The 11,022-nt window shown below is 40.8% G+C and overlaps 1 protein-coding gene and 1 pseudogene across 1 annotated transcript; both read left to right on the top strand.

Moving 5' to 3' along the window:
- The first annotated feature begins 234 nt into the window (after positions 1–234).
- On the top strand, positions 235–3,037 carry LOC102722028 (UDP-glycosyltransferase 76C2-like). The gene is made up of 2 exons (XM_040525673.1): positions 235–922; positions 2,031–3,037. The coding sequence occupies exons 1-2, from the start codon at positions 409–411 to the stop codon at positions 2,921–2,923; spliced, it is 1,407 nt and encodes a 468-aa protein (XP_040381607.1). The 5' UTR covers positions 235–408; the 3' UTR covers positions 2,924–3,037.
- A 1,664-nt stretch (positions 3,038–4,701) lies between these two features.
- On the top strand, positions 4,702–5,616 carry LOC102710891 (annotated as a pseudogene).
- The last annotated feature ends 5,406 nt before the right edge of the window (positions 5,617–11,022 follow it).

Here is an 11,022-nt window from a genome sequence, read left to right as displayed (position 1 = left end):
GCGGTTTTCAGATAAAATCTAAAATTTATTTTATAATAAACTATATTTAATATTTCAAATATACGTGTCGATATGACATCTTTACTATAAAATTTTAGCAACAGAACGCTGCGTAAGCCCGAGGTTCGAGCCGTAATTTCAAAGGCATTTAATCTGGATAAGACATGTGAGGCGACGTTTCTTTATTCGTTTCGCCCAGCCCCAGCTCATCTGGACTGAACCGATCCCGGCGACGTTGCTGTTAGCCGGCAACGTCACCAGTGACGCCAATCGCCGGCAACACCGCTCGTCGCCACCAACACTTAAATTGGATGTCGCGTCACGTACAAGTCGGACCCACCCGGTACACCCCGATATAGTACTCACCGGCCGCGCGCGACACACGCAACCAACTGGGTCACCGCGGCGATGGCCAGCGTCGAGGTGCGCCGCGGCGGCGGCGGCCATGGCAGGAAGCTCTGGGTGCTGGTGTTCCCGCTGCCGTTCCAGGGCCACATCAACCCGATGCTGCATCTCGCCGGCGCGCTCCACGGCCGCGGCGGCCTGTCCGTCACCGTGCTCCACACCCGCATCAACGCCATCGACCCGTCGCGCTACCCGGAGTTCGCGTTCGTGGAGGTGCCCGACGGCATCCCGCCCGAGGTCGCCGCGACGGGCACTGTCGTCGACGCCATCCTCGCCATGAACGCCGCCCTGGAGGTGTCCCCGTCGTTCCGCGACGTGCTCGCGTCGGCGGTGGACGGCGCCGAGGGGCGGCCCCCCGCCGCGTGCCTCATCATCGACGCCAACCTCCTCGCCGCGCAGAAGGTCGCCGCCGGGCTCGGGCTCCCCACGCTCGTGCTGCGCACCGGCAGCGCGGCCTCGCTCTGCTGCTACCTCGCTTACCCCATTCTTCTCCAAAAGGGCTATTTGCCTCCCAAAGGTCACTACTAAAATTATCCTTTTCACGAGTTTTAATTAGATTTGAAAATCAAACAATCTTTGCATTGCGTACATTTGTGTACTATTACTATCTTTTATTGCCATTCTTAGTGAGACCATATGATAGTTGTCAAAATTTTATAGGCATTACATGATGTCCGTTTCGTTTCATTTTATAAGACTTTCTGAGTTTGTTTATATTTAATATATTAATGTATATATTTTGTATATATGTCTAAATTTATCACCACGTATATCAATCTAAACAGGACCAAAAGATCTTATAATATAAAATGGATGGAATACTAAATAAGACTTTGTATTTAAATACTTGCCAGCCGATACTATTTATGGTTAAACTTTGACTGCTCATCTTTCTTAAAGAAAACATATAATTGCGTAAGTATGTACCACCTTAATATAAGTATTTCTAGATTGTTTAGCGGAGATTAATGTTGAGGAGAAAAGAAATTGAGAATAGCACGGTGAAACAGTATGTAGGGATAAAATAAGAAAAAAATTAAAATAAAAAGAGATTGATGGAATAAGTAGTGTTATGAATAGTATCAGAAATGCTAATATTTTGATATAAATTTTAAATTGAAGAAATAGTTGCATTTTTATGACTGTGGGAGTACTAAATATAGTCGTGCAACCGTTATATACTATGATCATTCACTACTGACGACCAACGTGGTAAATCAACAACATATAGCAGCAACAATTATTTGAAACTAAAGAGAATATTTTGGTAGTCAATGAATTCTAATATTTTGAGTGGATAACCCATGTTTTTGGATGTCATATAAACATTTATAAAATACTTAACAAGATAAATTAAAAGATGATACATCACTTTGCATGTACATATTTATAATTATATGTCATTTTTTAACTTGTAAAAACCATATTTAATCTTGAATATTTGGGTATTGATATATCATGTATTAATCTATTTACTTAATTTGTGAAAAAAATTTGTAACTATTTAGACAACTTATAAGAAATGAGATAATGCTCTCCCAAGAGTTTAAAAGAGTTACCCAGGAGTTAATGTATTGTCTGTTTCAGAGTCTCAACTCTATGAACCAGTGAAGGAGCTGTTTCAGAGTCTCAACTCTATGAACCAGTGAAGGAGCTGCCACCACTGCGAGTAAGGGACCTGTTCTACTCAAGCGACACCAACCAAGAAAAGGCCCGTGAAACTCTTGCTAATATCACCGAAACAGTGAGAAACTCCAACGGCATGGTGATCAACACTTTTGACAAGCTAGAACCCGCTGAGCTCAAGAGGATCCGTGATGAGCTCAACAATGACATTGTCGTTGTGCTCGCGGCCGGCCCATTCCATAAGGTGTCCTCCATAAACAATGGGAGCAGCATGAACTTACAGCCAGATCAAAGCTGCATTGAGTGGTTGGACACACAGGCAACAGGGTCGGTGCTATATGTGAGCTTTGGGAGCTTGGCGTCACTAGATTCCAATGAATTCTTGGAGGTTGCATGTGGATTGGAGAGCAGTGGCCAGCCTTTTCTATGGGTTGTTCGACCAGACCTTGTGAGGGGTCTCAATAGAGTGTGTTTGCCAGATGGGTATGAGCAAGCAGTTGAGGGTAGGGGTAAGATGATTCGGTGGGCCCCACAACAGGAGGTGTTGGCCCATCGAGCGGTGGGCGGGTTTTGGACCCACAACGGGTGGAACTCGACGTTAGAGAGTATTAGTGAGGGAGTCCCTATGATATGTCAACCTCAATTTGCAGATCAAATGTTGAATACAAGGTATGTAAAAGCAGTATGGGGCGTGGGCTTTGAGCTCGAGGGCAATCTAGAAAGAGGCAAAATTAAGAAAGCTATTAGAAGGCTAATGGTGGAAAAGGCAGGAACTAAGATAAGAGAACATGCAAAGGAGCTTAAGAACAAAGTGGAAGGATGCTTAGAAAGCAGTGGATCCTCTCAAATTGCAATTGAGAAGTTAGTCAATTATATAATATCTCTCCAATAGTTGGATTAACTTTGTATTTCTATATTGTGAATATTTTAAATTGATAAAGAGTTTAGTGTTGTTGATAATTCTATTGTTTACATAATTACATGACATCAAAATGGATGGTTTAGCCTCTGCTCCTATTTTTCCAAGAGAAATGCTATGGTGTTATCTACTAGCCTATGGAGACGCCTCAGTTGCCTCTTTGCCCATAGCACTTGGAGCAATTGTAGCTTGTTTCATGCGTGTGGCTTTGGCTTGATCTGCTGCTTCGGTACTTGGGGCTTGCTCTCTCCTTCCCGCTCGAGCTTCCTCATTTGGAATTGCTTCGTATTTACTTGAGATGTCTTCATTTGAAGCATCTTTGATGAACCCATTAAGCATTTGGCTACGTTTTGCATCTTGTTCTTCCTCGGCTTCGTATCTTGCTTTTGCTATGTTCGTCGCCACTTTGAGAGTCCTAGTGAAGCGCTGAGGGATAAATCTTGTTTGTGTTGACCTTCGCTTGGGTGGCATGTGTATTCGTCACATGTGATTGTGTTCCCCATGGTTGACGTCAACTATTGCCGAAAGACAAACTTAGAAAATATGGGATTTCCAATACTTGAGGTATTATAAGAGTTACATAAAGGTATTACAAGAGTTACATCGATCCTATTAGAACTTAGTGTTTTTAGGGTTACATGTTTAATTACAAAACTCTCATTGATAAGTTCATTTTAGAGATACAACAGGAAATTTTGATAGCCCTAAACCTTAGTAAACCAAGACCACCAATTTTATGCTTGATGGCCCTGAAGATCCACAATCGGCTTGTTGCCATCCTAGCTTCTTCGTCGGCTTAGAGACACATCTAGCAAAAAAAAGAAAAAAAAACCTTTCAGTAGAAGGTTTTTGGATCCCATCGAAAACCTCATCTAGCAAAAAAAAGAAAAAAAAAACTTTTAGTAGAAGGTTTTTGGATCCCATCGAAAACTCCGTGTGACAGTCGAATATCTTCCTTGGTGAAGCCTCTATTTTGATTAAGTCCCAATTGGTTAGTTTGAGACCTTTGGTGGATCCATACTTAGCCTGCAATAGTAGATAACTAGCGACGGGCTAAAAACCATTAACATAGAGATGGCTATGATTTACTAGTGCCAAGATCTATCTTTCAAATAGCTTAGATTTTGGTAATCAAATGTGTTAGTATAGATATTCTGTGGGTTAAGTGAATCTCTTTATACACCCCTTCAATCACTCGCATGCTACGAACGTGACCGGATCCCATGTATTCCTAATCGAATAAGCATGACCCGTTGCAACATCCAAGTAGATCACTGGTAAGCGTAGGGATGAACAGTTGCGATATGTTTGGTTGCCTTGACAGGCGCTAGCCTGGCTCGCATCAACAGGCCAGGCAGTCAATCCTGTCTCACACATACACTCTGTGGTTATTTGGTCGGATGTATTTGTGAAGCTACATTGGCTAAAGCACTTGTTTGGTTCATCATATGCTGCACCTTGAAATGCAAAAGAAAAATATCAATTTTTACTAGTCGCACCATGTAGGGTGCAGCAATGTTTTCATCTGCCTTAGCTAGGCTCACGTGAAACAAGAATGAGTTGCAAATTGAACCCTGTCATGGAGGGCGAGGAAAAAGTTCATAATATCAGCCATCAATAATTTCTTAAATAATTAGTTTAAATAGAAAAGAAGAATATTAAACATAGAACATAATATCATAAACTTATTAAATTTTATAAATTTATTATACCGTAGATCGATTATAAGAATTTTGGATTTTTGACCAAGCATGGCTATGACCAGAGTATATTATGTTTCAGAATCACATTTATACAAACCCATGAAGGAGCTACCCCCACTGTGAGTAAGAGACCTAGTCAACACCAACAATGAATTGGTTTTCAAACTTCTCGCTCGAATCGCTGAAACAGCGAGAAACTCGATAGGCGTGGTGATTAACACATTTGAAGAGCTAGAACCGATCGAGCTCGAGCAGCTCGGTGGAGAGCTCACTGATAATGGCGCACCAACCGTGCTTGCCGTCAGTCCACTTCACAAGCTCTCCTCCATAAAGACCGGAAGCAACCCAAACTTATGACCAAACCAAGATTGTATCGAATGGCCAGACAAGCAAGCAATGGGTTTGTATTATATGTGAGCTTTGGTAGCTTGGCATCCCTATAGTATGACGAGTTCATTGAGGTAGCATATGGGTTGAAGAAGAGCGACCATCCTTTTCTATGGGTAGTTTGTCCAGACCTCCAGAGGCGTATGAACAAACTAGGTTTACTAGATGGGTTTGAAAGTGAGATGGAAGGTAGGGGTAAAAATTATTCAGTGGGCACAACAACATGAAGTGCTGACCCATCATGTTGTGGGTGGTTTTTGGACCCACTGAGGATGGAACTCGATATTGGAAAGCATCAGTGAGGGAGTCCTTATGATATGTATGCCTCAATTTACAGATCAGATGATAAATACAAGGTATGTAAAAGCCATGTATGGTGCAGGGTTTGAGCTTGCGAATGAGTTAGAGAGAGGGAAAATCGAGAAAGCGATTAGGAAACTGAAGGGAGAAAAAGAGGCCGCTGAGACAAAGAGAAAAGCAGAAGAGCTTAAGAACAAAGTGGCACACTGTTTAAAAAGCAACGGATCCTCTCAAATTGCCATGGACAAGCTAGTCCATTACATATCATCTTTCTAAGTTCTAAGTTAACTTCATGTATCTATATTTTTAAAGTTTTCAAATAGATGTTGGGTATTTTTAAACATTGAATCGCTGAGTAGTTAAATGACTTTACGGTAACTATTCAAGGGTGCAAGCGAACGAATCCCCTATTAAAAGTAAAAGTATATATTAAAAACAATTCTAAGAAATTTGTTTGTAAAAAGTTTTTGCTGAAATTAAGGGTACCTGTTAAAGATAGTAGTCTATCTCATATATGGTGATTGGGACATGTATACAAAGTTTTGTATCACCTTCCTCACAAATACCTTCCTGTTTGCTTGGTATCAGAGCTAGCTCTCGAGTTCGAATCTTGACTGATGCGCAATTAAATAAAATAATTGTAGCCCACTTTAATATTTCATACTTGAGACTTGAGAGGGTCTCACGTGAGGGGGCCGGGTGTTGGAGTGTATAAAGTGAATTATCCGTCTTTCACTATCAACTTAAGCTTTTAGATATAACTGATCGGTGCATGCAACTTAACAGTAATCGGAGCAAGGAGACGGAATTCATAGTAGATTTCTTGTAACCCCTGCCTCACATGGGCAGCACGGCAACATGGAGGATGGTGCAAATGTAAATCATCACCGTGACAGCGTGTGGGCGTCACGACTAGCGCAGCCTGCTTTAGAACTCGACGCGGTCGTCGACACACCACACCAGTCCAGCAATCTGGAGTGGAGTTCTATACTCCACACACCAATTCGAGCCACTAAGGAGGAACCATGTAGGCATGTTGCTGATGCAGAGTCTCAAGATTTTTGGAGACAAGCTATGGTTGAGGAGATGAAGTCAATTGAAGGTAACTTTACTTGGTATCTTTGTGATCTGCCACCTGGCCATAAAGCTATCGGTAGGGGTAGAGCTAGAAAATTAGTTCATCGGAGTCACCGGGGTCAGAATACACTAATCTTAATTTTTAATATCATCTTAGCTACCTAAACAATATACGGTGGATTTTGTCGGAGGTCATCGGGGTCGGCTGGCCCCGACGGATGTACTGTAACTCCATCCCTGCCTATTGGTTTAAAATGGGTGTATAAGATGAAACGTGATCCAGACAGTGCAGTTGTGAAGCACAAAGCCAGACTAGTGGCAAAAGGCTATGTTTAGCAACATGGTGTCGATTTTGATGACGTTTTTGCCCCAGTAGCAAGGATGGACACAGTGAGACTCCTTGTGGCCATGGCTGCTCAAGAGGGTTGGGAAATCCACCACATGGATGTAAAATCAGCATTTCTCAATGGAGATTTGGAAGAAGATCACAATGTCTCAAGCAGCATATGCAGAGAATATACTTGAGAAGGCTGGAATGGAGGGATGCAACTCAGCTCAAGTTACCTTGGAAACAAGGCTCAGATCGAGCAAGAACAGTTCTGGTGAGTGTATTGATGCCACCATGTTCAGGAATATACTAGGGTGTTTGAGATGTCTGGTTAATACAAGACTGGACTTATCATATTCAGCAGGCTATGTGAGTAGGTTTATGGAGAAACCTACTACTAAGCATTGGGCTGCAATGAAGCATATCCTGAGGTATGTGGCTGGCACTTTGAATCGTGGTATACAGTTCAGAAAGAAGCAAATGCAGGCTAGCCGGCTTGTTTGTTTCAGTGATTCAGACATGGCTGGAGATACACTGATACAGACGATAGGAAAAGTACAACTGGAGTTCTATTCAAGTTAGGGGAGAATTTGATCAGTTGGGCAGTCACAAAAGCATAAGGTGGTGGCACTGTTGTCATGTGAGGCTAAACACATTGCAGCCACAATCCCAGCATGCCAGGGGATATGGCTGGCAAGATTGATTGGTGAGCTGCAGGAGAAGGAAGCAGCTTGTGTTGCTCTGAATGTTGATAATAAATCAGCTATAAACCTTTGCTCCATGATCGAAGTAAACATATCGACACCAGATTTCACTTTGTAAGGGAATGTGTTGAGAAGAAGATAGAAATGCAGTTGGGCAGATTTCACCAGATTTCACATTTGTTCTAAACAATAGCTTTCAGACATTCTGACCAAACCCTTTGGCCGAAATCGTTTCCTGGAACTGAGGGAAGTTGGGAATAGTTACAGTCTAAATGCAACAAAGTTAGAGGGCGAGTTGATAGATCTTTAGTTTGTAATCTTGTGCATAGTTACAATCTTTTATTTGCATTTTCATGAATGTAGCGGCATGCTGGGTAGTAGTTGATTCAGTCAGCTGGTTACCGTGATTTCAGTTTATTTCAGTTTCTCTTTCAGTAGCGATCAAGCTAGGCTCCAGTTCCTGGGATGGCACGATCATTCAATGGATCCGGTTTGGTCGGTTGTGTTAGTTTTGTATGTAACAAAACTGCAGTTTGGAAGCAAATAAATAGATGAGAAAACCCCGAAAACCAGCTGCTGTTCGCTGCACAAAAATTGCTTGATCGCAATCTGTTTTCTCTGATCTTCAGAAGTTCAGATACTGTAGCTTGCCTGAGAACTTCAGAAACTGCATTTCAACCAAGACACTGAGCGAGGGATTGAGCGATTTGCTGACAAATTGAAACCTAGATTTTGCATCCCATAAAAACTAAATAGCTCTTGCTCTTGATGTGAGTACTGATGAGTAATCCACTAGCCTGTGCAACAGCACTTATCTATCTATATATCCTGTATAGGGCCTGTTTGGGAAGCTTCTCCCAGCTACAACTTTTACCCAAAAACTGCTTCTACTGGAAGCTGTTTCAAACGGTTCACACCTTCTGAGAATCTGTAGTTACAGATTCTAGAAAATGAACTAAGAATCTAGAAGTTAGAGAAGTTAGGTTTAGGAGCTTTTCCAGATTCTCAGAAGCTGGCTGCCAAGTAGTTGCTTCTTAGAATTTAAAGCTCGCCCAAACAGGCCCATAGACGTCATAAGAAAGGCCATGCACGGAGCCATGTCATTAGCCATCCTAAACCATTTAACTGTGTTACATATAAATATTAAGAGCAACGGTTTGGTGTATTTTACTGGCAGTATAATATTATACTGTTAGTAGAACTAATCTCGTCTATTGATTTGAAAGGGTATTTTGGTACTTTGATTATATTTGATTTGTTTTTATTAATTATTATATCACTTCGAATATTCTCCTAGTCTAGGTCTGCATCGTTTATTCTCTATCTCGAATCTGCATCGTCCAGAGATGGGATCCATCGGAGGCAAAAATGGGATCGATCGGGTCGGAGGGGGTGAAGGACGGAGGAAGAGATGGAATCGATCGGCGCTCGAAACATCTTCAGTGACATCTCTGCAGTTGGATCGGAATCCGACGCCCTGGATGAAGAAGCGTTTGCATTCATTCAGGTACGGGTGGGGTGGTCCAGTCACAGGACACACATCCGGCGCGGAGGAACTTCTCCCTACGATCACGCGAAACCACGACCCCGACGATCTCCGCACGAGCTACCGTACGGCCGCAGCGATCAAACGAAGGCGGCGAGGTGTGCCGGGAGGCCAGCCAGGGTCAGAAGATCGACAGCTAGGACCTTGACATGCACGAGATGGAGAGAATCCATGCCGGCCACCTACTAAATCTTGGAAGAGAGATGCAGGTTGAGACTCACCGATCAAGAAAGGAGCCCAGCAAGCCCGCATAAAGGGACGAAATTGCCCCCTCAGAATTCTGCTACAACTAAAATTGTTAGTGGTATAATTTAATCACAGCCGTACGATGATAAAAACAGGTCAGTGGCCTGGATTAAATTATACTATATAAGTAAAATGCGCCGGAGTTGGCCACAAATATTAACCATCGGATGAAGAGTTACTTATCCCCATTTATTTGTGACCTCTTCTTCTGCCCTTCAACTTGAATTAGTACCATAATTACTTACATATATATTACTGCTTCCTCGTGAAAAAAAAGGACTTAACTAATGTGATATATATAAGTTGAAAAAACATATAATGTTTAGATTTCATAATGCTACATATTAATTTCCTATGAAATTATGCTCTTTGCAAAACTAAACCTAGAAGCAAAATTATTAATTTGATATATCCATCTTTATGTTATAATTTTAAACTTTAATGATTACGATGATAAGTTTCAGCAAAGCACGGAATATTGTCTAGTGATAATTTATTTTCCACCCACTAGCAAAAAAATCATGCAATAGGTATACCTACGATTGTGGTTTAGTACGCCTCAAAGACCGCAGGACTACGCCGCTTGCATTTTAATTAGTGGCAATGCATCACCAAGTGCAAATTAAACAGAATTGACAAACTCAAAATGGGGATGAAACTATCGACTATGATGGCCATGAATGTATATTCTCAATTAAATTCTGTCCATTTAGATTCCACAATATAAATTTCACACAGATATTGCCTCCCCTACTGCACGCTTATGGTGTTTCATTTGCCTTGCAGGGAAAAAAGTCAACCTATATTGGATTAGAGCAGAACTTGAAATACTGTAGTCTCTATAAGAGCAAGTTTGATAGTATAGCACATATCATATACACTACGTCTTGGAGTCCATGCTGCAGCTGGCTAAAAATTAGTAGCTCACTGCTCTTCTCTCTCCTCTTATCTCTTTAAAATATGTTTATAACTTGCTTATAGTCTACTATTGCACCTGCTCAAGAAGATTATTTGTAAAAATAATCTATCCTTAATGATGATACGTTGCCAAGCCACCAAGGTACTGACTCTTCACCATCGGTTTTATAAAACATTCTCACTTTACAACCACGTCTACCACATGTAACCAAATTTACATAAATAAATGCCAAGAATCGACTCCATGTCGTTGTCATGCATAATAACCATTTTTTTCTTCTCCCATTTCTCTTTTCTCCATGTCATCATATTTATTTGTGTGATAATAGTGAGAGTCAGCTAATAATTGCCATTGTACATGTGCTAAGGATATATATAACTTTGGGCTTCAACCCATAAATGACTTTCCAACTTAATTATTCCTTACCAATTTGAAAACATTTATAGATATGAGTATAGGTATTAAGAAAATGCGTTAGAATGATTAAATAAATATTATGGTTCGTTCATCATAGAATATAAAGTAAAAAATAAATAAAGAATGATTGTGATTGATTAATTGATTGAGATGAGGAGACAGGTGAATAAATAGCTATATCCTAGGATAAATAGTGTATCATCTTTTTGCTTATGCCTATAAGCCAAATTTTGAATTTTTAACTCTAAATTTAGAGTTGATATTAAGATTTTTCATCGAGTTTTATTTTTCCTTTTAGATCACTAAAAATACGTATATAAAAATTTTATTCACAAATTATTTTTCGTTTGCAAGTGCTTTGTTTGGCTTTTTCTAAGAAAAATGGCGGGTGATAAAAATAGTTTCATTTTAAAATAGGACGAGTAATATGCAAGATAAATAAATA

The sequence above is a fragment of the Oryza brachyantha genome, chromosome 7 (assembly GCF_000231095.2).
Source record: "Oryza brachyantha chromosome 7, ObraRS2, whole genome shotgun sequence".
NCBI classification, from domain to species: Eukaryota; Viridiplantae; Streptophyta; class Magnoliopsida; order Poales; family Poaceae; genus Oryza; species Oryza brachyantha.
This window is presented reverse-complemented; position numbering and strand designations above follow the sequence as displayed.